The 26883-nt window shown below is 35.9% G+C and overlaps 1 protein-coding gene across 5 annotated transcripts; it reads left to right on the plus strand.

The window, feature by feature from the left end:
* The first annotated feature begins 483 nt into the window (after positions 1-483).
* Positions 484-26722, plus strand: LOC128987061 (uncharacterized). 5 transcript variants are annotated; one of them, XM_054407733.1, is made up of 5 exons: positions 484-1261; positions 5949-6074; positions 8319-8444; positions 15522-15647; positions 25697-26722. In XM_054407733.1, exons 1-5 carry the CDS (start codon positions 919-921, stop codon positions 26527-26529), a joined length of 1554 nt encoding a protein of 517 aa, XP_054263708.1. In that variant the 5' UTR covers positions 484-918; the 3' UTR covers positions 26530-26722. The 5 variants fall into 5 exon arrangements, with proteins under 5 accessions (XP_054263708.1, XP_054263711.1, XP_054263709.1 ...); XM_054407736.1 differs by lacking the exons at positions 15522-15647; positions 25697-26722 and adding exons at positions 11138-11271; positions 12387-12635; XM_054407734.1 differs by lacking the exon at positions 8319-8444.
* Positions 26723-26883: the final 161 nt, after the last annotated feature.

The following is a 26883-nucleotide window of genomic DNA, read 5'->3' on the forward strand; positions in this document are numbered from 1 at the left end:
TCATGGATGATCTACATACATCTTTACTCACAATTTTTAGCTCACAGACTGTCAACTGTCCTAAATTGCGGATGTGCGGATGTCCCGTCCCGTCCGTCCGTGCCGTGCCGCCCTAGTGCGCGCACCCCCTCTTAAAAATGCCGTCCGTGCCGTACCGCCCGTCCGTGCCGTGCCGCCGTAGTGCGCGCGTAGCTTTAATCCGGCTATAGACCCACGTTATTCCCTACATGGAAATTTTGCTAAAAGGATAAAGACTGAGGAGAATAAAAGCAAATGGACAACCATAAAGACATCGTAGTTTCATGGATAAAAATTCCCAGACCACCTTATAGGCAATGAGAACCGAAAAAGGGAACCACGTGATCAGTGATCGCAAAAAAAGTAAATATTTTTGTACGTACACGTCACAACAACAAGAAGACGACTTGACTTGACAATGACAACAGTCAGAGTCAACAGTCAACGAGTCAACAGACAGACAAGTCACACAGACACGCCAAGTGCATTGTTTTGTTTTATTTATGTTTTAAAATTGTGTTATTTTTTAATGTTCCGTATCTATTCTTTACGGTCAATTTTATTTTAGCCAAACTGTAGTTGAATATGATTCAACTTAATGCATTGTTATTCGTTAATAAATTGTTTTATATAGTTTGTAATAAATCAGTGATATTTGAGTCAGTTTTAAAAGATTAGGCTATTGTACCCTATCTTGGACCAAGGTTTGATGCAGATTAAATGTTATTCTTGTTCTTATCAATTAAACTCAGTTACTGTATTAATAATTTAAACAAAACCTGAAGTAAGGCAACTCTAAGTTTATGCAAATTAGCAAGTATATGAGAGGGCCGAGCATAAACAAGGCCTGATAGGTTACAACCAGGACCAACTGATATGAGTTAAAGCTTTTTTAAAGTCATGGAAAACACCGAGGAATCACAACTTGCTAGTTATGAAAGTTGTAAGCTTTTGGCCTTATCAACATACCAGTCCGCAAGCGAGAGATGTGAAAACCAGAATATTCTTACAACTATCAAAAGAAAATATGAGGGTGTGATAAATTCCCCTAGAACTTTTGAGTATATCAATGATCTTCATACTCTTTTGAAAGTTTTAGAAAAAAGGTGTGAGCTACAACCAACGGACATTCATGTCTTAGAATATATTTATAGTGTTCTTAACATAAAGACACACAATTTGGATTATCATAAAACAATACTTCATGATACAGGCAAGAGTACTCACAACGTCCATTCCAGAGGTAGGTAATTCCTAATTCGCATTGAATAGGCATAACTTATGTTAAGTGAACTATAATTTACCTTTAACCAAAATTTATCATAAACTTAAGTTAATCTATGCTTATTGAGGATCCTTGTCAGTATTTACCGGCGTTTCCTTACACTGGAGTTTGGAACAAAATTTTTTTTTAAGACTTATTGTTAACTTACTAAGTACGGTACTTAAGATGTGTTTCTTAATTCGTTTGTAAGTTAACAAAAGCTTAAAATGGTAATTCTGGGCAATTAGGCCTACTTGGTCAACCCCAAACTTTTTCATATTTACTAACTTACGGTCATAAGGATGTTCTCAGAAAATAAGAAACATATAATTCAAGCCCCGCAAGGTTAGGTTAGGTTGGGTTAGGTTATGACGCTCGGAAGCCAAACCTAGATATAACATGTACATATCATAACCCCGATTCAGGTTATCAATTAACCTAACCTAACATAACATAACGGTACTGTCACAACTGACCTTCCGCGCGTCTCCCGCAAGCCACTGTTATCGCGTGGACTTTGAACCTTCTTATCGCTCGGCAACCTGTACGATGGCCTTGCGGGGCTTGAATTATATGTTTCTTATTTTCTGAGAACATCCTTATGACCACAGTAAAGTATGAAAAAGTTTGGGGTTGACCAAGTAGCCTAATTGCTCAGAATTACCCTTAAAATAAGTTACTATAAGCATAGATAAAACATAGGCCCTACTCCCTTAGTAGATTTCTCATCCTTATGGAACAGCTGAAGACAATTTTATTGTTAGTTCTGTACGGTTTATGTAAGAGGTCGTGTTTTGTTTACAATTTGTTTCCCGTTATTACAGCCATTTAAAACCTTGTTTAACCAAATAATACGATCTAATCATAAACAATAACTTGTCCCCTAGTTATATAACCAAACATTAAAGCACAAATCAAGAAATTAACCCTAAAATAATAGAAACAAAGTTTCGTCGACACTAACGCCCATGTGTCACGTACATGAACTAGACACGAAAAACGTGCTTCAAAATTTACAATGGGATGAGAAGTCTACTTGTGTTGGTTAGTCTATGCTATAAGGTAGATAGTGCAGCTTCTTTGATTTGGTTTGAAACATAAAATTCACTGTTCCCAAGGACACGAGGTCACTAAGTTAAGTTAGATTAATACAATGCAATTCAAAGATAATTTATTCACAGATAGGCCTATACAAAACAGGATATAGGACATGAGAGAATGTTTTTAACTGGCCGCGGCAACCTGTGCGACCTTATCTAAACCGGAGACCGAGACAGTAGCCTACTTGGTGAGACTGTCATTGCAATTTAGATCAAAATACAGTGGAACTAACCTGCTGGATGATATAAATAGGAATGATATCAACCTCCTTATCAGGAGAACTGCAGACGGGCGGGAGTTAAACAACTTTTTGAGGATATCCAGTTTGCCTACTTTTTAAGAAAGTCATGTCCAGGCTAACTGTAATTTTTTTGAGAACGGAATTAATGACGCGTGTGGAGGGCGCGGCGGGTAGAAAGGAACTGATGTAAACAACGTCGAAATAATAAAACTTGGGTTCTAAATGGATGGAACAACCATTGATCTTTACCGACTTCTGGCTGGAAACAATGATGTAGGCCTAGGTCTAAACACCAAAAAAACTGTTCCGAACATAAAATGTTTCTTTCCAAAAAGTACCGCATGTGTTTCTTAATTTGTTAGGAACATTTGTTGTAACTTATGTAACTTACAGGTGTTCCAAACCTCCAGTGTAAACCTGACTTTAATATTGCTATCCTGGATAACGATTAAACTTAGGGCCTACTAACAGTACACCATAGTAAAACCTAACCTGAAATTACTTGATTCCTTAACACTAATACCGAAACCCCACCTAGGCTGACGTTAACTGAAACCCCCGGTCTGTGAGACCCCATTTGAAAAATAATGGACCCCGCTTAGATACACACAAACCGAAACCCTCAGCCTGTGAAACCCCACTTTAAAATACACTAACGCTGGGCGTCTGAGACGGGCATGTTATGAACAGACATCCTGTCAAGGTCATGGCACCCATGCGAAATGAACAAACGATATATCAATAGGTAGGGGAGGAAAAGGGGGGAAGGTATTGGGGGAATGGAATCTCCCAAGTAAACAGTGTTGCCATACTGTAATGCGTTTGTGATTATTCCCGTGGGCTTGTCAGACCGGGGTTTCGGTATTAGTGTTAATCGGTGACCGACAATGTTAGATAGATTGAGTCGAATATACATTAAAACACTCCCTACTATTTACATATTATACATACAAAAGAGAGCTGTGGCATAATACAATGTGTGGGCGGGTCTCTCACGCAACTTCTAGGAGCTCATTACTCAGCCCCTCTAGCGAGATATACGAATAGCCGTTTCAAAAGATTTTGTGCTCGTCTCCTGCACCTTCTCTGGTAGGGTGTGAAAAAGCCTTTGGCATTGCAGGGACAGCTCTTTAGGTGCGTGTGAGATGACATTGTGGCAAATCGAGGTGTAGGGCTTGCCGAGTGCCATATCGGTGGTAAAGCTCTCTTTTGTCAAACAGATGGACATTCTCTTTGAGTAGTGTAAGGATGTTCAACAAATAGGCCTACTGGCTAACTAAGTTACTAACTTATCTAAACTAGCCTAGCTTATTTGTTTAAACACTCCTTGTTATAAAAGATTTTAAGATAAATGATCAAGGACCAGGCCTAACCCAAACGATTAAGATAGGCTACCTAGTCTACACTTATATTGGGAGCCTCTATGTATCCTACTTTAATACTTTTTAATGAAATGGTGACCATACGAAGCTAGGTATTTAAAGCAAAGTATGTACCGGTATGAATGGAGATGATTGAGAAGTGGAGCCTATGGGCACAGAAAACATACTGGGCTACTATTACCCAGAATGCTAACCACGTAGTAAACAGTGTTAAGTACTCGGAGAGAGCTTTGCCTGTCAATTCGTAGGCAGCGCCACCAGCATTGGTGCATTGTATGCTGGTGGCGCTGCCCACGAATTGACAGGCCTAGCCCTCTCCGAGTACTTAACACTGTTAAACACGCGGTGAGAATTCTGGGTAATAGTAGTGTGTTTTCTGTGCTAGGTATGGGTTGTAGGTTAATAGCCTAGGTATTGTTGGCTTACTTCCAATGTTTTGGTTAGGCTAAGTTAAGTCTATTTTTTTTCCGAAAATTCCTAATGACAGAGGCACCACTAAGAGAATCAACTGATTCCATCATTTCCATCCTTCACCTTTTATTTTCTGTGAGCCTATCCTACCAGCTTGTCTATATAAGGTGTAGACTTCTATTGAGTTGTTCAATGTGCATCAGAAGCAACAACTGAGATGACACTATGAATCCTTGATCCTCAGCTATCTCATCTCTCATGCCCGGGGAAACAACACATCCTATAGTCCTCGCCACCCTAAGTTGAGGCAGCCAAAGGCCGCACTAGATATACGCCGTGCGGCCTTGGGCTGCCTCAACTTAGGGTGGCGAGGACTATAGATTAGGCATTTACCGGTATCTGGTATCTGAGCACGGACGGTATGGTTATCTTGAGTGTGGGGGGTTCTTCCCGGAACCTCAATTGATTCAAGGGTGTCGCCACCTCTGGTGGATAGGTTCATCCGGGTGGGTCCCACTTCTATACCTGCCTCCTTTTGGGAAACCCTGATGGCCTGGCAGTGATGTTGGGTCTGACGGGCAAACGAAGTAGATCGGGTGCTGGGTCCGAGCCCGCCAGGGGTATCTGGGGATCTATCGCTCTGGTTATCTCTGGTTTCCCAGCAATGGGTAAGGCCTCGATCGGGTAGTGGTGTAAATGGGAGGTTGGTCCCCTTCCTCCTGGCTATCGATGGCGGGTTCTGCCTGTCAGGGATTAGATAGGTCCCGAGTGTTGCTTGTACTAAATGCGTCAGGGCGCTCTACCATGGACCTCTAGGTCCTGACCTAGTGGAACCCAGGTGGAGTGACGCTTAAACAAGCAGCCGGAATCCCTGGTTAGGATTGAGGGGCAACCCTCCTTCCGAAGGGTCTGCTTCGGCAGCCGGCGAGCCTGATGACCTTAAGTCATCCGCCCATGATGTGCTAAAGGTTGATGCGTAAGCTTCGGCCTACATCATGGGGCCCGGGTATGTCCTAACGGATAGGTACCGGGTATGCAGTCAGGGGGCTTCGGCTCTCATGACAAATAAATAATAATAATAATAATAATAATCTGACTTGATGGTCAAACAATGGGTCAAACACACATAGCAATTCTAATAACCTTAAATGCCTATGTAGTGTAAGGCTTACTATGGATTAATGTTGTTTGAAGGGATTGTTTATTGTAGTTTAAACTGGTTTATTTTTTTTATTTTATATTCATTCCAACAAAAAGACCATTAGGCCTATATAATTGATAAATGAAATTATACAATCATATAATAATGTCTCTTGGGTCTCAGTACATGTCATAGCATAGGCCTTCATGAAACCAACCTTCATAACTGTGTACAAATAAGTTGTTGTATTCTTATCATATCCTTCATGAAAGGAAAAGAGTTATTTATCTTTGGAAGACAGGTCGTTTAGCCTAGGCATTGTTAAATATTTACATCATATATTTAAAGTTGAAGGATGAATAACTTATTGAATAAAATGTCTTTCTGTAGGAGATGTCCCACTTCAGGCTACCAACAGTAACACAGTGCCTACATTTCATTACTCAAATCCAAGACAAAGTTCCTCTGGTGTTATTGGAAATGGCAGCCTAGATCAGCAAAGATTAAACAAAAGAGGTAACTTAAACACTTGATTTGATTTTTTATGATACGTAGTACATAATTTACAGTAAGCACAAGCAGTCTGGGCGTGCGGTTTCGTCTCTACTAGCCGTCCTGTATACATTTCACCCACCCCCTCCACCACACCTAGCCACAAAGACAGCTGAACAACCCCAGAGCCGTGTGGGCCAGATGTTTTTGGAAATGAGTAATAAACCACTCCCCCCTTCACCTTGAGCCTGAGCCCTAGCGTGTCCATACTAAATGCGACTATTGTACCTAGGGGCTTGGAGCAATCATAAAGAAGAAAATTACCCTATAATATTATAAAGGATAGTATCCTACTTCTTTTAAAATTGTCGATTATATATTTTCTTCAGTGTGTCTTGTATTAATTGTTAACTAGTAAACACGTTGCTCGAAATCGAGCAATTGCAAAGAAGTAAAGTAGTTATTTAAAAACAAATAAAATTCATCATAATTTCCGATGAGTTTAAAAACTTTGAATTGAAAAATAAATAACAACAATAAGCAATTAAATTATACAGCTGATCAAAATGTAAACAATTATGTTCTTCATAAGGATGACATGGGAACTTTAACAGCCACTGGGGTCCCAAGGGACTTTTTCAAAAATGTAAAGCCAGTTTGCCACCTACACAACACGCTTTTTCCAATGAGACGTCAATGGATAAAATAGGTTAAGAAATGGCGGAGGAGTTCAACTGACAAAGTTTCATGTAGCGTATTATACCTTCCGCAAAGATTTGTGGCGGCTGAGGGATTAGGCCGGTCGGGTGGTGTCCCAGTCCCTAAATTAGCCCTTGCTCGACTGCTCTGGGTTTTGACCATGAGTCACCCACTGGGCTTAATGCATAGTTGGTAAAATGTTTTAGTTGTAAAATTTAGGGGCTGGGACACCACCCGACCGTCCTGAACCTTTAGTCGCCACGAATCTTTGCGGAAGGTATAATTATATAGATAATTAATTTGTTTGTTTGTTTTTTTAAGTTACATTAAGCCTGCTTTTAGCTTGTCATTTTGTTAATTGTAAAATGCATGTACTGAATTATGTTATCATTTTGTAAACTGGTTTACGTCGTGAATAAATTAATTTAATTGAAGGATGCTTTTTGGTTGTCCCATGGTTCATGGTCATATTTTATATTAGTTAGGCGGTAATCCCTAAGTTATTATCTTTTTGTAAAAGTGTTCCATATGGGCTAGGAGCTAAAGCTATTACCAAAGGTCTCACGGTAAGACCTGAACCCATGGCCAATTAACTTTTTTCGTTTTGATGGAAGACATGTTGTTTAGCTTACGCATTGATCAATATTTAAATCATATATTTAATGGATAAATGACTTATTAGTCAAGATATGAAATAAAAACTACATAAGCATACCTAACCTTAAAAAGATTGCTCTAAAAGGTTTTTATGGTTTATATTTCCAATAAGTGTTAAATAATATACTAGAAGTCTAATCAAATTGGAGGGTCGGAAATTGTTTTTTTTTCCAATATGGTGTCCAGAAATTTGAAAAAATACTAAAACCTTGTACTATTTTTCCTGTAAAATTTTCTTCTGAAAATGATCCAATTTAGACCAAACTGGTTGCGTTCTTTTATTTTAAGACCTATTAATGATTGTTTCAAGCAAAAAGTACACATACATTTTTTAAACACTAATACCGAAACCCTACCTAGGCTGACGTTAACCGAAACCCCCGGTCTGTGAGACCCCATTTGAAAAATAACGGACCCCGCTTAGAAACACACAAACTGAAACCCTCGGCCTGTGAGACCCCGCTTTAAAATACACTAACAATGGGGTTCTGAGACGGGCATGTTATGAACAGACAACCTGTCAAGGTCACGGCACCCATGCAAAATGAACAAACAATATATCAATAGTTAGGGGAGGAAAAGGGGGGAAGGTATTGGGGGAATAGAATCTCCCAAATAAACAGTGTTGCCAACATTCATTTTTTTAAATTCCCGTGGGTCTGTCATACCGGGGTTCCGGTATTAGTGTTAAAATCGTAAGAAAGGACATTACGGTAGGCCTATACAAATATTTGACCAAAATCTTGGATGCCATCTTGAATTTTGGACTTCCGAAACTCCGATTTCTTTAGACTTTTTCCTGGTAAATGCACATAATTCAGTCAAAATAACAAATAAAATAATTTAAAGCCATTTTTAGGCTTGTCGTATGGATTTACTCGACTATATTGATTGGAATGTCTTTTTCTGTAGGAGATGTCCCACTTCAGGATACCAACAGTAACACAGTGCCTACATTTCATTACTCCCCTCCAAGACAAAGTTCCTCTGGTGTTATTGGAAATGGCAGCCTAGATCAGCAAAGATTAAACACAAGAGGTAAGTTAACTTACACCTAATTTTATTTTGTGTGGTATCATGTACGCCATAATTTACTCAGGGGCTCAAAGCAATCATAAAGCAGCAAATCGATCCCTAAATAATTATTTTTATATGCATAATGGGTATCAATTTAAAGCTCTTCCTCTATATGTGCCTTTTGTGGGTTTGGACCAAGGCCACACTAAAAAAACAGGCCATAATGCTCGTCAAGCATGACGTCACGATAGAAGACGGCAATGACGTAATGTTTAATATTTTTGTGACAAAGGGTATTTCTTCTTTTATTTTCCAAGGGAAAATTAAAACAAGCAGCTGATCACAAACGGTAAACTACGTCATTGCCATCTTCTATCGTGACGTCATGCTTGACGAGCATTACGGCCTGTTTTTTTTAGTGTGGCCTTAGTTTGGACATAGATAAATCATACTCCCTTAGTAGATTTGTCATCCCTATGGAACAGCTGAAGCCAATTTTATTGTTAGTTCTGTACGTCCAACTCTAGAGGTTATGTTTTGTTTACAATTTGTTTCTTGTTATTTCAGTCATTTAAAACCTCATTTAACCAAATAAAACGATGTAATCATAAGCAATAACTAGTCTCCTAGTTATATAACCATATAGTAAAGCACAAATCATGAAAATAACCCTAAAATAACAGAAACAAATCTTGTCTACCCCAGCGATCAGTGTGGACGTACATGAACTAGACACGAAAAACAAGCTTCAAAATTTACAATGGGATGAGGAGTCTACTTATGTTGCCTAGTCTATGGTTTGGATAATATCCTGTGAAAGTTTTTGCTGAATTTTGTAGTCAATCATTTCAACTTTTTCAAGTTTACATTTTTTTTACATCAAAACAGATGGCTATGATATGATTTTGTTTACATCCATGCGAAAATGTGGTTATCTGTGGCTGGTGATGTTTCAGTGAATTCAAATAAAATGTTGTAATGTTGTTTGCATAAAATGTAAAGTGGAAAATGACGTAACGTTACATTTTGTGTTGTGAGAGAGAGGATTTTTTTAAATGAATAATCGTTTATTTTTTCAGGCAAAGATAGGGCCACATGGCCCTTTCTGAGTGTTTTCATAGTATGTTTTATTGATATTTTAGGGAATTGAAGTAAAATATTGTAAAGTTATTTGTTTAAAATGTAGCCTGAAGAAGAAAATGACACGTTAGATTTTGTGTTTCATAGTATGTTTCATTAGTATTTGTAATTTTTCTAAGATACCTCAAAGAGATCGCGCACATAATGAAAATAATAGGGCTCACAATGCAAATAATAGGGATATGATGAGAATTATTCATTTTTATCTTTATCGACTCTATATCAAATATCACAGATTTTTAAGTCACAAAGTAACACTGGTTGCTAGTATTACCTCATAATATTATAAAAAGGATGCTTTGGGTCGTCCCATGGTTCATGATCATGAATTTTAGGCCTATATTAGTTGTTACCTTTTAGCAAGTTTTCCATATGGGCTATGGAATACGCTAATTACTGCAGGTCTCATGGTAAGACGTGATCCCGTTACCGATTTACTTTTTTGTTTTGAGGTCCCTAGAGACCAAAAGTAACATCTAAAAACTAAAACCTCTATGTAGCAGACCACAGAATCAAGTGAGCGTACATACAAAGATCCCTACAAACGATAGGTTTATACAACCATACACAGGGTTGCCACTGGCATGAATTATTTCATTCCACTATGGTGGCAACCCTGGACTGGCTGTGTCAAGCATGTTACCGCAGACGACCTCTAGGTAATCACTAGGTCTGCGACGTAGCAGTACATGTGGCCATATGAGAGCATTCACATGTGCAGTTGGTTGTCGTGCTGCTGCTGCAGCTCTCATATAGTTTTGTTATCCATATTTTTGTCGAATGAGTGAAGACTCGGTTATGCCTTTGGAACACTTTTCTTGCAGAATACCACAAAATTAAGAAGGGAAATGTGTGGGTGGATGCCTGTTGTGTTTTGTTCTCAGACTTAACGAAAAATTAAATACAAATGCCAGCTGCATCAAAATTACTATATCTCGGCGCAATTGCTGCTTGTATGAAGTGCTATAAATTCAGAACTAATTTAAATAACCATCATGGTTAAAATGATAAAATTAATAGAATTTGGGTTTGAATAAAAAATGTTATTAAATTTCCTTCAGTAGTTGTTAATTTTAAAATATTGTTATAAAACATGAATATTATAAAACTAAATAGAATTTTTTGGTAAATTGTATTCAAGTCCAAAAATACCAAAAACATAACATCAGTTAATAAACAACTGAGTGGTATCTACAAATAATTTGAAATTTCCCTATGAAACCGCCTAACAATAATGTTTAATTGATTCTGATTGTTACCTAATTTTCATTATTCTAAAGCTAATTTATTAACAGAAAAACATTGATAATTGTCAATCAATGGTCACCTACCTCGATGTAAAAACATTGAACATCAATGTTTCAAAAATAATTATCAAAATCTACGTCACGCCTGCAATCTAGTCACTGGAATTATCAAACGTGAAAACTTGTGTGTCGCTGAGCTGCGACAATTGTAGTGAAAACCTAATGACTTCCTAGTTCGTAGATTTGTCCCTTGGATGAACCAGGCATTAGATTTAAACTATTTTGTGCAACAACTGTAATTATTTTTCCTACACATTTATGTTCTAGTTGTAACTGAAATTTCCTCAAGAATAGGGAGTAGTTGGCAAGATTTTGCTCGTTATTTAAAGGTGCAAGAATGCATAATTCACGAAATATCACAGGATCCAAGATTTGCTGACGAGAAAGCTAAAGCAAAAGCGGTGAGTATTTTTGAATTCATTTTTATTTGGAAAAGAAAGTTTGTTAAAAACGTAGAACAAATTACCTTTAATGAACAGGCTCTTATTTTGGTTTTTGATTAGCCTATTTCTTTGTTTTAGATTTGACTTTGAATAGATAATAACTAAACATAGAGTTGTGTGTTCCGAAATAGGTCTGAAAACAATCCCAATTTTTCAATGCTATTTAAACAATATATCTACTGTTTGTTGATAATTACTAGTTTTGGATTTTTCATTAACCTTGTGGTTAGAATCTCCAATTGTTTAAAAATGTCATTTACCTATCTTGCTGAACATAGAGTAAGAGTTTCCTAATTTGTGAAAATTTACTGTTAAGTCAAACCAATAATGTTGGTTCACATAATTGAAGGAAGGGAAGTAATGAAATTGACAAAATTACAGAAATATAAATATAAAATATTGTACAAATTTAAGAAAACCGAATCCATATTAAACAAAATTATGCCCGTTGCAGCAAACCTGCAGACTAAGCCAATTTCCATTTGCCTGATTTTATTTTCACTTAAATCTAGAGATTTAAGTTATCCTCAAATCCGGATTAATTTTCCTTAAATTTGTATATGTCAATAATTGGTGATTTATTAGGTACTGGAATCACACCGGGAAACTTAATTTCAATCCATTCTTGAAAACCAACGATTTTCTTTCAACATATTATTCTAACTCTTGGAAATTTTGAAAACGCCATGTTGTGTCTTATTTACAATAAATTCCCAATAACCTTTTTAATTAAGAAATTAAGTAAAGAAAAAAAAGGGATACCTGGTACCAAAATTTGTGGTTGTGTGTCATTAAAATGTGTCTCACAGTACTTTTAATTTGGGTTGTGTGTAAAAAAAACACTCTGTAGTTAGAGCCAAAATATTTAAACATTCTCAGAGGAATAAAGTTTGTAAAATTTAATCATGTCATTAATAACTAAACTAAGATTATTGACTTCAAAATCAAGTAGACAGAAAATGAAGTTACAGATATTTTACAGGCTACAAGATGTATCATTGTTTTAAACAAATATAAAGTTTTCCACTTGTCTTAATATTGACTACTTATCAGATGAATATCTACTGTTTCAGATGCTTCAAGAATATGAGAATCAAGCTTTACCTGAAGAGTTGAAGGTCAACCTGATGAAAGCACTGAAGTTGACAAGGCGGATGGACATTCATGATATCGTGCAAAAACTTTTCCTTAGAGAAATTTGAATTTGACATGCAAAACTATTATTTTAATTTAATAGAGTGTAATGTGTCAGTGTGAATATTGTTGTTTAACTAAAATGTTACTTAAATAGGTTGAGGAATAAACTGCAATTGTAAAGATAACCGAGTTGTTTTATAAAACTGCTTTCCCACAAATTAGGTGATCCTGCAGCTTCAAACCGGGTAAAACTCTCCTACCAGATATTTATGGTTTGAAACTAAACAAGGATGTACACTGGCTCCTCTAATAAGATCTCTAGGATATCCAATCCTCCTTTCACAATTATTCAAAATCTCTCAAGATGTTTCACAGATTGTTGAACAAGTTATTCATTTTACAGTACAACTCTGCTAGTCTGTCACCTACGGGGCCGAGACCATGGTCAGAACAGTAAAAAGAACAAATTACCTGAGGGTGATTTTTCCCAAGACTGCGGATTTTGTTTAGGATTTAGCACCGATTGCGGAAGACTATAACATTCCCGTGACTGTGAGATATTCAACACGGACAAAAGTAAGGGAGTGAGCCAGCTCCCCCCCCCCCCCCATAGTAATAAAAATTTAAACAGTGTTGTATAATCTGAATTATTTTAATGAAAGATGCGCGAAGACATGCAGTGATATTTCCCGAATAGGTGAGGGTAGTGACAGAATGAAGTTAGTGCTAGTTCAGGGTGTCTACCTAAAATTACTTAACCTTCAAACAAATATTTTATCTTCTTTCTTCAAAATATGTTTTAGTTACCACAGAAGTCATTCAGGAGTTTGATGCAATGGCAATGATGTCACATCAAGTTTGCAAGATGTTACATATTTTCCCGTGATCGCCAAAGACGTGGATCAACTTTGCTCAGACTGTGGAACTAAGCTACGTGGTCAAAATATTAGTGAAATAAACAATGACATCATCATCATCACTGATAGGCGATGACACGGTTGGATTATGCGACAAGTCGGATTAGTCGAGATTGGATTAGCGGAGTTCAACTGTATTTAATTTTAATTTGCGGGGACTTAGTGCGGACATTTTTTCTGACACATCCTGAAAAACAATACAAATCCGTAGTGATTTTGACTTATTTTGATAGGCTCTTTTATACCTGTTTAGCATATAACAATACAGTTTGGGGATTTGATACCTAGCAGTCAAAATGTATTTTTAATTTATAAAGAAGGCTGTGAATCGATGTTCTCTCTGCCAAAATGTCAATCCTGCAGAGAATAATCTTTTTGTTAAAATGTTCTAACCTTTTAATGTTTTTGACTTAAGTATTGTAACTTTCCCCATTTTGATTTTATAGTATGAATTGACCACTGCGCGGGGTTGGGATATCCCCGATCTCCAACCTGCTCCCGTGGCGATACAATTAAATAAATACCGTTCGTCACAAGCCTGTGTTCTATCCCCGAGAACCATTTATTGTAACAATGTACGTGTGTGTTTATGTAGATGGATACAATAGATTTATTTCCATAAAAAAATGTTATAACACAATCTGTTCTTGAGATGAAATAAAATAGTTTATTTCTTATTGTGGTTCTTTTATAAAACTTAATAGCTTGAAACTTAAAATACAAGCATTTAGGGAAGATTTTATGAACCTTGAAGAGGCCATCTCTCAATGTGTTAGGCCTATAATCACCATTTTGGTCTTAAATTATGAGTAATTTAATGTAGTTTTAAAGTAATTATGGTTGTTTCAATGAAAAATAGTTAGAAGGTTATGCTTTAGGGTTAACGCAACGGCTTACGTTTGCCAAACTTAAAAAAAATTCAAAACTTTGACATTTTTGCCGTTGTTTGCAAAGTCATATCTTGAAAACTATTAGGCCTGTAATAACCATTTTTGTCTTAAATGATAGGTAATTTAATGTACTTTACAAATGGTTATAGTTGTTCTTTATGAACAAGTTATGCTTCAGGGTCAAAATCGGACAAACGTAAAAATAGTGCAAAATTCCACCGATTTTTAAACTTTTTGGAGGTGATCCGGAAGGTCGCCGAGGTGGAAAATTTGGATTTAGCAACCTACTACCCCATTTCATGCAAGGTAAAATGCGTTAGGTTACTGGGTTAATATAGATATATAATTATATAGTTGATGACTGGATTAAATCAATTTAATTTTAAGATTATACTCGTATAAAAAATAAAATATATTTTTACTCAGACAAAACACTTTTCAAATCCAAATATTACAGTTAGCAAATCCACAATGGGTTCTATTTTGTTTTAGCGAATTTCCCTATAGTAGCTATTACCGTATGTGGCATGGTAAGACCTAGGCCTGGGACCGGTTTACTTTTTCATTTTGATATACCCAGAGGCCAAAAACACCATTCGTTCAAATTTTTATATATGTATATATATATTTAAAGATTTATATATATATATGTGTCCGTGAACGCGATAACTTGAGTAATTTTTGTCCGATTTTGATAAAATTTGGTTTAAAGGTGCAAGTCCTTTTTCTCATTTTTGGCCCTCAAAACACAAAATTTCCCGATTTCTCTCTAGCCCTTTTTAAAGAGCTAAAAAAAAACAAATAATTTAGTATATCAAAGTGTTTTTGTACAGTTATTGGTAACGGAGAAAATTCAAAAGATTGTAAATTTAAAATTCCCATGTTATTCTTATGGAGAATATTGTAAAATGTTGTAGTTTGCTTGTTTATGGATATATTTTGATCAAACTTGGCAAATTTATTTATTTTATACCAAAAGCTATTAATATTTTACCAAAAAAACACACTTTATTAATTTCCTTGTAGCAGCAACCCTAGGTACTCACTAAAATTTATGTTATTTAAATAGATTTAATTGAAAATCAATTCAGACAAATGGAAATTCGCTTAGTCGGCGGGTTTGCTGCGGCGGGGGTTTTTTTTTTTAGTACTATCTCTGTTTAACTAAATATAAAAAATGTTTGCTTTGTATTAGTGTAGCTAATGCAATGTCTGTGTTATTGTTAATCTGGCTTAATAAAAAATTTGGTTTGATTTTATTTAGATGGTGAGAAGGTGTCCAGACCCCCAGTAAAGCCTCTAAACTTTCTTGATCATTTTGGTGATGAAGATCTGATGGCCATCTCTATTCCTGACTTATTTAATGAGATTGTTAACCAACTTTACAAAGGTTTGTACATCTTCTACTGCCATACTCATTTTAAGCTTACACTAATTTAACTACCCACTACTGTTGTTGCTTTCACAAATAAGTGTGAGCCCTTTTTAGCATTTTGTGATAAACATTAAAGTGGGAAGGTAGTTTTTGTGGGAAGGTAGTTTTTGGATTAGACTCTTTTGGTAATTTATTCAAGACTTATTTGTGACATTTTACACTTTCATTACACACTCTCAGGCAAGCTAAAGACATGAAATCTCATAAAAGACATATATGTCCAAAGAATGCAGCACGAAGAACCAGAGAATTGATTTGCTTAGGTGTCTAAAAATATGTATGGTTATTCAAATTAGGTTACCAAAACCATTGATTAATTTGACTCGACCTACTCAAAATACTAGTTGATTTATAGGTTTTTTACAATGTATTTATTTTGCTGCTAATTGACTAAATTAATCAAACTTAATAAATTAATTAATCAATCAAAAATAAAATCAAATTAATCAATCACCAATCCAGACCAATACTACATGTATTAATTGGTTGTTTGGATTACACTTTCACTGTTTATCATTGCAAGATATTTTGTAAAATAAATGTGCCAGTGCCATTGAGAACTGCCATCTTTTTAGACTAAAAACGGATTCAGACTTTTAAATACTTTACCATTTAAAAAGGAAAAAAATTGGCTTGCCTTGAATCAACCCTCATTAAAATTTGTACACAGTGCTATTTTCATATGGTCCAGTTTTTTTTCAAGTTTCATTGTTTTCAAGTTTCACATTCCACATTAGAGAAGCCCTGTAGTGAAAGTCTATGGTTCGGTCCCCAGGCACTAAGAGTATATATATATAAAATAGGCAAGCACGATTTTTGTCGGCAAAACTCCTCCATGATTCCACAACCGATTTTGTTAGTTTATGGCTCATTGGAAAGATTTCATTGAGTAGATGTTTTAAACGGTCTTACTGGTTGAAAAAGCCCCTTGGGCTCTCACCCAGTGGTTTTTAAAGTTTTCGTTACCGTTATTTGTTTACAATTTACATTATGATCAGCTGGATAATATAATTGTCGTAAACATTTTAAGCTGCAATTCAAGGAAATGCGTGCTACACACATTCACTGACATAGTTTAAATTAAATATTTACTCATTTGAATCTGGATTTGCGTGCATATTATAACGGAAAAGGAGAGAAACCCTGGGCAGTTTGATATATTTCCATCAGCATCAGCGTGAGTATCTATATTTCCATTTAGTAACATAAGCTTTTAGATGAGTCTTTTAAACTCATAAAAATTATGACTGTTGTTAGTTAAAAAAAACTCGTTTAACACCGGAACTTGACAATTGCTTGATTTTGAGCAACATAAAAATTCCTATAAAAAAGTTTTCTTAAAAGGCTCCAAGTCCAAGGAGTAGGTATTTGCCACGATTTTCACCCTGTTGGAAATATGTTTTTGTAGCTGAATACGAGTTTAACGCTTTTTGAAGATTATAATACACATTGAAGTATGTGTGGTTTTATTACTTGTCAAATATATACACTGTTTTGTTCTAAGTATTCTTATATTAATTTTTAATTTTAATGCACTCTAATAATATGTACATAATATGTAACTGATTTCACCACAATCTCCATTTAAATACCATTTCAAATAGTTAAATGTTTTCCTCATAGAGTGCATCAGTATCTTCAAATCCCATGGTTTCAAGACTAGCTCTCTGATTGGTCATTGATATGTATCACATGACCAACTCCTTCCTTCAGTAGAGCAGTGGGACTCTTGGGCAAGTCCTGTTGCTATGAGGACTTAACATGCCTTTTCTCCTACATTTTCAAATACCATAAACCTCTTTACCAACATAAATATTTACCGCTGGCTTATAACTTATTATAAAGACAATTGAAGTGTTTTTTAACATCATATAGTGTGAAAAAGTGAACTTATCAACATTATAGCATTTCAGGATTCATCAAAGGGGGCCCCCAGTCTACGCATCAGTTTAATAACAAAAGGTTAGTGTAACCAATTCAAAATAACTATAATACAGTCCACATTGCTTTCAAATTAACATAAATTCCCCCAATTTTTGGTACTTCGAGCCGGACGGATAAACTCAGTGCGTTGGAAATATTTAAAGAATTGTTAAGATTTAATTTCATTGTGAAATACATTTTTTATTTTATCACAAACATATTTTTATAATTTGTGAACATTTATTAAATAAGCCAGTGTTGTTTTATTGATTTTTTTAAATCATAGGACATTGTACTATATATTTTCAAAATCAAACATATTTAAGTTTGATGATTTTTCATATTTCATTTCCAAACATGCACAAAAGTGAAAGTCTAGTTTCATGTCCAATTTTAAATATTCATGATTATATCTCAGCCATTTCATGAGCCTTATCTCTAGCAGACATACCCCCCTTCCCCTCTCAGCATTCTGTTTGCATTCCAGGATATTCATTGTGTAGCCAGAAATAATTATCCTTCCTTTCCTTGTTCTGATTATCTACAAATGTTATTGATTCTCATCTATCACGAAAACAGCTGATTGCTTTGTACAGTAATATTGTCGATTGATCATTATTGTATTAAATGATACTTCTGGAACTTCTGGAAAGAAAATTAAAATGTAAATAATTTAGTGTGATTTTATATTGCAAATACTTTGCAAAATAAGTTATTGAAATTTCTAGTGAAGAAATAACTTTAATTTATAAATTCCAAGGTGGAGTTTATACAGACCTTTTGAGTTTTATTGTGTGTTTGACTATTCTATTCCAAAATGAGATTTTTATCTTTTGTCAAGCAAAGTCAACTTATTGAACAAAGACTTAGTAGTATCGACAAGCAAGTTACAACATTAAGTACTGTTCAAGCCCTTGAATCTTTAAATGATCAACAAATAAATAGAATAAAGTTACTTTCAACTGCAGCTTCTCAAAAACATGCAGAATTTGAAAAAATTGTTAATAAGTTGTTCTCTACAACTCCCCTACCTGAAGACATCGTAGATGAAAAGGTAACCGAACTTCAAGATAAAATATCTGACCTGTACATAAATATTAGTAGCTTATGTAGCACATTGATACCTACACCTGCAGTATCTGAGCAATTGAATCAGTCCACCGCTAGTTCAACAGCACAAGCTGTGGCTGTACCTCCGACAATAAAATTGCCTTCATTGGATTTAGGTAAATTCTCTGGTCAACCAGACCAGTGGATGTCGTTTCATAGCATATTTGAAAATGCAGTTCATACTAATGAGTCACTCAGTAACATAGAAAAATTTACATATTTGCTATCCTGTCTCTCAGATGAGCCATTGAGTTTGGTGAAATCTTTGCCTCTTAACGCTGCGAACTATGCTATAGCATGGCAATCTCTGATAGATAGATACCACAATACAAGGTTGCTAATCACTCTTCATACTAACAATATCTTAGATTTACCTCAACTTACTAGGCCTACTGTCAAACAATTGCGGAAATTTCTCTCAGTTTACAATGAAAACTACCAGGCCTTAAAAACTCTTGGTCATGATATTGCTAATGAAAGTTTGCTTTTGACAACGCATATTTTGCGTAAATTTGATTCTGCTCTCCGCACTAAGTTTGAGCACTCACGTAATGACTCAAAAAAGGTCCCTACTATCAATGAATTAATTCATTTCTTGGAAAATAAATGTACACAAGAGGAGGCTGCGGAGTTAGCTTCTGTTTCGAACAAAACATTTTCACCAAATGAAAATAAGAGCAACCACCCAATCAAATCTAATTTTGCAAATAAGGCTAAAACTAATAGGGCTAATGTTGTATTGTTGTCGTCTAACGACAAAGATCGAATGCTTAAATGTATTTATTGCTCCGCTACTACTCACATAGTATTCAAATGTCCTAAATTTGGGGGCATTAATACTAAAGACAGGTTTGACTTCATTAAGAGTAAAGACTTATGTGTAAACTGTTTTGGTATGCACAAACCTAAAATGTGTAAATCTAAACAGACTTGTCTTACTTGCTCAAAACGACATCATACTCTCCTGCATTTTGACCAGGCTCAAACAAGATTGAATGAAGCAAACACTGATCCCTGTACAAGTAATGTTAAGTCCCCTGATCATGTCAATCAATCGAATACTCTTATGGGTTTGGCTCGTACTCAGAATAATACTGTATTGCTTGCAACCGCTTTAGTGAAAGTTTCTACTCACAAAGGAAACGGTCTCGTTTTGCGTGCTGTTTTGGATAGCGCCTCACAAACCACACTTATTTCAGAAAGTTGTGCAAATATATTAAATGTAAAACGCTCTGCTGTTGGCGTCCCTGATATCAAAGGAATTTCTGTGACTAACATAAAGCCTAAAGGTTTCACACATCTGAATATCTCTTCCCTCAGTGGGTCAAATTTGGCCTCTTCTCATCCTGTTCTTATTCTTGATCAGATTACAAGTATCCTGCCTCGAGTTCAACTCTCACCCTTCATCAAAGCTCAACTGAAAAAATACATGCTAGCCGATCCAACCTTTGACTTGCCAGGTCCCATTGATTTATTGATAGGAGCGGATCTATTCCCTCAAACCTTACTTGAGCCGCCTGTAAGTATGGGAGAAAATTTACCCTTCATTATGAGAACAATTTTTGGCTTTGTTGTGCTTGGTGCCGCACCTATTGCTCCCTCCAATCAACCGCTTCAATTTAGTGGAATATCCACTCTTCTCTCAACTAACGACTTAGATCTTCATGCTACTCTTCAACGATTCTGGTCAATTGAAGAACCGCCTCAAACTTTGAAAATTTCGCCAACTGATGCAGAGTGTGAAAAACATTTCCTAAACTCACACTCACGTGACAATACCGGTAGATATATCTGTCGTTTACCGTTTAAGGAATCCCCTCAGAAATTGGGTCTTTCAGCACCTGTAGCTAAACGTATGTTTAACTCACTTGAAAATAAATTTGCTGCTCAACCAGACTTCAAGATGAAATATGTTGAATTCATGCAAGATTATGAGACTTCTGGTCATATGGAAATTTGTGAATCAATTCCGCCCTCAGACAAACCTCACTTCTTCCTACCTCATCATGGTGTTTTTAAAGGAGACAAGCTAAGAGTGGTTTTTAACAGTTCAGTCCCGACTTCTACTGGAATCTCGCTTAACAGCTTACAACACCAAGGCCCAAAACTGCATAACGATCCCACTGATATAATTTTTCGCTTTCGACAACATAAATATGTCTTCACATGTGACATAAAACAAATGTTTAGGCAGATATTAATTCATGAAGATGATAGAAAATTTCAATTGATTTACTGGAGAAAAGAGCCCTCTCATCCGATCAAAGTGTATCAGTTAACCACGGTTACATACGGCATGAGTTCAAGTCCATATTTAGCCAATCGTGTTATCCAACAGCTAATGGCCGATGAAGGTGATAACCATCCGCTAGCAGCCAAAGCTCTGCAAGATCAAATCTATGTTGATGACGCTTTGTTAGGTTGTGACACTTTAAATGAAGCCCTTGACTTACAGCAAGATGTTATCGATTTACTACTCAAAGGAGGATTTCAGCTTCGAAAATGGTCTTCTAATAATGAGAAACTTCTTGAAAATGTTCCGCTGGATCATCGTGAAACCCCCCTCATGCTTCGAAGCACTGATCAACCTTGTCACAGTGTCCTTGGCTTAAAATGGGTACCACAAACAGACAAATTTTCTTATGCTATACCCAAACCCTTAGGAGTACATACAAAGAGAGCACTTCTTTCTTTCATTGCTCAGATTTATGACCCCATGGGTCTAATTTGTCCGCTGGTTTTTTGGGCAAAGGCATTAATGCAGCACATTTGGTGTTTAGGGTTAGAATGGGATACTCAGCTTCCTGAGACACTTTCTGAGAAATGGTCTCAATTTATCAGTGAGCTCTCAGAAATTGACAATCTAAAAATACCTCGCTACCTTCCCATGGTAAACGCCAGTAATATACAATTACACGGCTTTTCAGACGCTAGTGAATCAGGCTATGCTTCATGTGTCTTTTTAAGGTTAGAAGATTCTGATCACAATGTTTCAACTCATTTGTTGATTGCAAAATCAAAGGTAGCTCCGCTTAAACGCACTACAATACCTAGGCTTGAACTATGCGGTGCTCATTTACTTGCCAAGTTGCTTCACTATTGCATCAATAAGTTTGATAAACAATACCATATTACAGCTATCAATGCGTGGTCAGATTCTATGATTGCGCTGTCATGGATCCACACCCCATCTTACAAGCTAAAACTATTTGTGGCAAATAGAGTAGCTCAGATACAAGAGCTTACTCCTTCATGCATATGGAGACACGTTTCCTCAGCAGAGAACCCCGCTGATTGCGCCTCTCGTGGCCTAACACCATCCGCTTTAATGAATCATGAGCTCTGGTGGTCAGGACCTAAGTGGCTTAAATGGGACTCAATTACATGGCCACAAACTAAACTTTCCCCAGATCCTGAAGAATCTCTTAATGAACTGAAATCAGAGACATTCAACCTCATAACATCAACCGATGACTCTAAACTACATTTTTTAAGTAAATATTCCTCATGGTCTAAACTTGTAAACGTTATGGCTTATGTTCTTCGTTTTATTAAATGTCTAAAGCTAAAGGCAAAAATAACCACTCATTTAACCAAACAGGAATTTGAAAGTGCAACAATTCGCATATGTTGGTGTGTGCAAAAGGAATGCTTTGCAAATGAGATCAAATCGCTTCAAGCTAAGAAAACATGTTCTACCCAAATACAACGGCTTGCACCTTTCTTAGATGAAGAAGGAATCATACGAGTTGGTGGAAGACTGAAAAATTCACCACTTAAGTACAGTGCAAAACATCCCATTTTGCTTCCCAAGAACCATTTTGTAGTCCACCTGCTGATTGATTTCTTTCATAAAATATATCTACATGCAGGACCACAACTCCTTCAAGCAATGTTAATGCAAAACTACTGGATATTGTCTCAGAGAAGTGTTATACGCTCCAGAATATTTAAATGTATTCGATGTTTCAAAGCTAAGCCTAAAATGACAGCACCTTTAATGGGCGACTTACCTGCTGGACGTGTTACGGCTACTCGTTGTTTCAATGTTTCCGCTATGGATTATGCTGGACCTTTTACAGTAAAGGTTCACATCTTACGTCGACTGCAGCCAATTAAAGTCTATCTCTGTTTATTTATATGCTTTGCCACAAAGGCTGTACATTTGGAGATGGTCACAGATCTTTCAGCAGATGCATTCATTGCTTCCTTAACTAGGTTTACTGCCAGACGAGGCACTATATCAGATTTATATTCAGATTGTGCCACCAATTTCATTGGAACAGCCTCAACGCTTAAAAAATGCTTCCAAGACCTAATGATAAAACCTGAAACACAACGGTTTGCCCAGAACAACAAAATAACTTTCCATTTCATACCACCTCGAGCTCCACACCAAGGAGGCTTGTGGGAGCGGGCAATAAAAAGTGCCAAATACCACTTGAAGAGAGTCATAGGTACACAAATCCTAACCTATGAAGAGTTTCTAACTCTGATTGCTCGTGTTGAGTCAATGTTAAATTCAAGGCCTATTACACCACTCTCTGCAGACCCATCTGACCTTGAAGCATTAACTCCAGGACACTTCCTGACAGGAGGACCTCTGACGTCTCTAATAGAACCTCATCTCACGGATATCTCTGTAAATCGCCTGAAACGGTGGAAACTTGTGCACGCATTTGCTCAACACATATGGAACAGATGGCATAGAGAGTATCTGCAGACCCTCCAAGAACGATCTAAGTGGATTACTCGAGAAGAAAACCTCAAGATCGGAGACTTAGTAATCATTCATGAAGACAATACTCCACCTCTCGCTTGGATGCTTGGTCGAATCATCTCAGCCTCTCCTGGTCAAGATGGCACTGTAAGAGTCGTTCAAATCAAGACATCTACAAAAACCTTAACACGACCTGTAGTTAAGGTTTCCCGCCTTCCTATAAACTAACCTAACATAACTCTGGCTACCAACCCCCTTCCTTATTTTTATTCCTCATATTTCAATCATGCATGGTTCTTGTTTTTCTGTTGAACCGGATCGGTTCAAGGGGGCCGGTATGTCAAATATATACACTGTTTTGTTCTAAGTATTCTTATATTAATTTTTAATTTTAATGCACTCTAATAATATGTACATAATATGTAACTGATTTCACCACAATCTCCATTTAAATACCATTTCAAATAGTTAAATGTTTTCCTCATAGAGTGCATCAGTATCTTCAAATCCCATGGTTTCAAGACTAGCTCTCTGATTGGTCATTGATATGTATCACATGACCAACTCCTTCCTTCAGTAGAGCAGTGGGACTCTTGGGCAAGTCCTGTTGCTATGAGGACTTAACATGCCTTTTCTCCTACATTTTCAAATACCATAAACCTCTTTACCAACATAAATATTTACCGCTGGCTTATAACTTATTATAAAGACAATTGAAGTGTTTTTTAACATCATATAGTGTGAAAAAGTGAACTTATCAACATTATAGCATTTCAGGATTCATCAAAGGGGGCCCCCAGTCTACGCATCAGTTTAATAACAAAAGGTTAGTGTAACCAATTCAAAATAACTATAATACAGTCCACATTGCTTTCAAATTAACATAAATTCCCCACATTACTATTTTAACAAACTATTCAAAGTAATAAGTTTTTTTTTATTTTTTTATTTGGCTTGCCTACAAATTTGACACTCTGGGATATAGCTCAGTCACATCCAATACAAAATGGAGCCTGCCTCCTTATTAATGTTTAAGCAGCTTATGGATATGGAAAGAAGAGAATAGTTGGTGGCTGCAGGTACTTGTCAGTAGCACTAAACAATCACATAGTTAACGTTGTCCATAGGGGCTCTTTCCTTGGTAAGTATGAGTAGTGCAGAATTTACTTCCACAGTCTATAAGCAGCTTAAACCTAATGATCTCAGACGTGTTCCAATGTGACCATGATATTACTTTGACGACTCAAAACTATGAAGCACATATGTTACACTGACCCCATGACGGATGTATGGATTATTTATTTGTGATTGGCTCCTCAAATCTGGCTCTCAGTTTTACTTTCTCCTCCTATACATAGTACATGGAGAAAGTATTGTTTTCATCAAAAATTTCGAGTTTTGAGTTTTAGATGGATATATCCATTTTGGATCCCCCTGAACCCAAAAAAGTGGTTTTCGAAGTGATGTATGTGTGTGGGTGGGTGCGTACAGAGCTACAGAACACACCTGTAGTCCAATTTAATGAATTTCTCCAGGCGTTTTATTTTTTTAGTTTTTTTTTAGTTTTGATTTTTAATGGGGATTTCCCATAAAATAACGGAAAAAATCTAATTTTCTAAAAAATGGCCTGAACAATTTTGATAAAAAATTTAATCCTTTAGATTCTGAAAAAAATTTACAAATCCCATTACTTTAAAAATTACGGTTCAAAAGCTATTGTAAGTTTTATGTTATTTTCCCATAAAATTAAAAATCTGATTTTAGAAAAAGACCCGGTTTTGATTTAAATTAATGTGTTATGGTCCTTGAAACAAAATAATGCAACCCCCATTACTGAAACAATTACGGTTCAAAATTTATTGCTAATTTTGTGGTTTTTCCTACAAAATTATCATAGTTACTCCCACCGCTTACCCATGATAAAGGTTCTTGGCAAGCTTATGGGAGAAAGTATGTGTCAGATTGCTGATACCGTTTATTTTTACTGGTACTCATTGTGTTGTGTGTGTGTTCATTAAGAATTATTTCATAAGAATTTGAATTTTCATTTTTATAAAATGATGAAATAGGTCTAATAAATTTATTGAAAACTCCTGGGACTCAAGTATATACCATTATAGCCTCAATTCACCTTATTTTTATTAGTTTTCCATATAGTTATGTGGGTGTTTGAATCCTCTTCAACTAACTTGTCCCTAGTCAGTTTGACGGCAGATTAAACATTTTCAAAGTAATGCTCTTTTTTTGGCAGGTTGGATGTGTGAAACTGATGGCAACATGTCGAAAAGAAGAAATTCCCTATCTAGTGGAGACCAAATGGATAAAACACCAATTAGGCCTATTTTGCCTATTGTTCAAAAAGGTGTTATATCTATCACATTGTTTGTAATTATATTTTTAGTTGTGACCTTGGTAATTTACAACATCCATGAATTTTTTGTAAATTTTAATGTCACTTTTATCAGTGGTGTACTGATATATTGTGGATTGTTCGCGATTGCTGTTTTATTCGACGGTATGCTACTAACTTTCTATGACATTTTATTGCTCATCAAAACAATTCAGTCTAAGGGTGTAAAATGGTTCTTGCTAAACTGTCTTAAGAAAACTCCTCATGTAATTTTATCCTGGTTTAAAAATGACGAAATTGTGGAAAATCCACAAGTTCATAATTGGGAAATTATAGGACTAACAATATACCACTTTATATTATGGTTAGGTAAGAATCTTTACTACAAAGGGACTGCCGCAACTTTAAAGTACTGTATTATAAAGCTAATTCGTCTTGCAAATAAAGGATATAAGTATTTTATTGAAGTGGAGATTCATACTTCTTTAAGCGATACAAGTAACATTTACCAATGTTTAAAAGAAAGGAACATTGTAACTCAGTTAGCTAACAAAATTTCAATGTCTTCAAAATATTTATTCAACTTGTTTTGTTATTTAAATTTGTTATATTTTTTTGCTATTCCACTGTGCTCAAGTTTCCTTAGAGAATTGTTTGTTACTGTCATTGACTTTATATCTACTGTATACCTGATACTGTACCTCAGTACATTAGAGACCCCCTCATTAACATAACGGGACCTGACCTAGGTCGGATAACTCAAAAGTTTGGTTGAAACGAGTAATCCCTAAAAACTAAAAAAAATGAAATGCTATTCATTTGGAATTATATAACCATTATTCTGAAGTCTGGACCATAGAAAAGTCACAAATAAACTCAAAAACACGGTAAAGTAAAATACTTTCAGTGGAATAAATTATACTCATAGATAGAGTCGATAACAATTCTATAATCCCTTTAGTAATTTATGTTTTCCATATTTATTGTAATTCTGTACAGAACTTATTGTCAAAATTAAAGAGACAAGCAACCATTTTGTAGGCTTGAGTTACAGAAAGGATAAATACAAATTAGCTTATCAATGATAC

The sequence above is a fragment of the Macrosteles quadrilineatus genome, unplaced genomic scaffold (assembly GCF_028750875.1).
Source record: "Macrosteles quadrilineatus isolate MER2022 unplaced genomic scaffold, UCM_ALF_1.0 Scaffold_2__2_contigs__length_208266976, whole genome shotgun sequence".
NCBI classification, from domain to species: Eukaryota; Metazoa; Arthropoda; class Insecta; order Hemiptera; family Cicadellidae; genus Macrosteles; species Macrosteles quadrilineatus.

What these genes read in the sequence shown, in the direction of transcription:
- LOC128987061 (XM_054407733.1), top strand. Translation starts at nt 919, where the DNA reads ATGGAAAACACCGAGGAATCACAACTTGCTAGTTATGAAAGTTGTAAG. An exon ending in GCAAAGATTAAACAAAAGAG is followed by an intron (nt 6,075 to 8,318) that starts GTAACTTAAACA and finishes CTTTTTCTGTAG; the next exon opens with GAGATGTCCCACTTCAGGAT. An exon ending in TGTTAACCAACTTTACAAAG is followed by an intron (nt 15,648 to 25,696) that starts GTTTGTACATCT and finishes TTTTTTTGGCAG; the next exon opens with GTTGGATGTGTGAAACTGAT.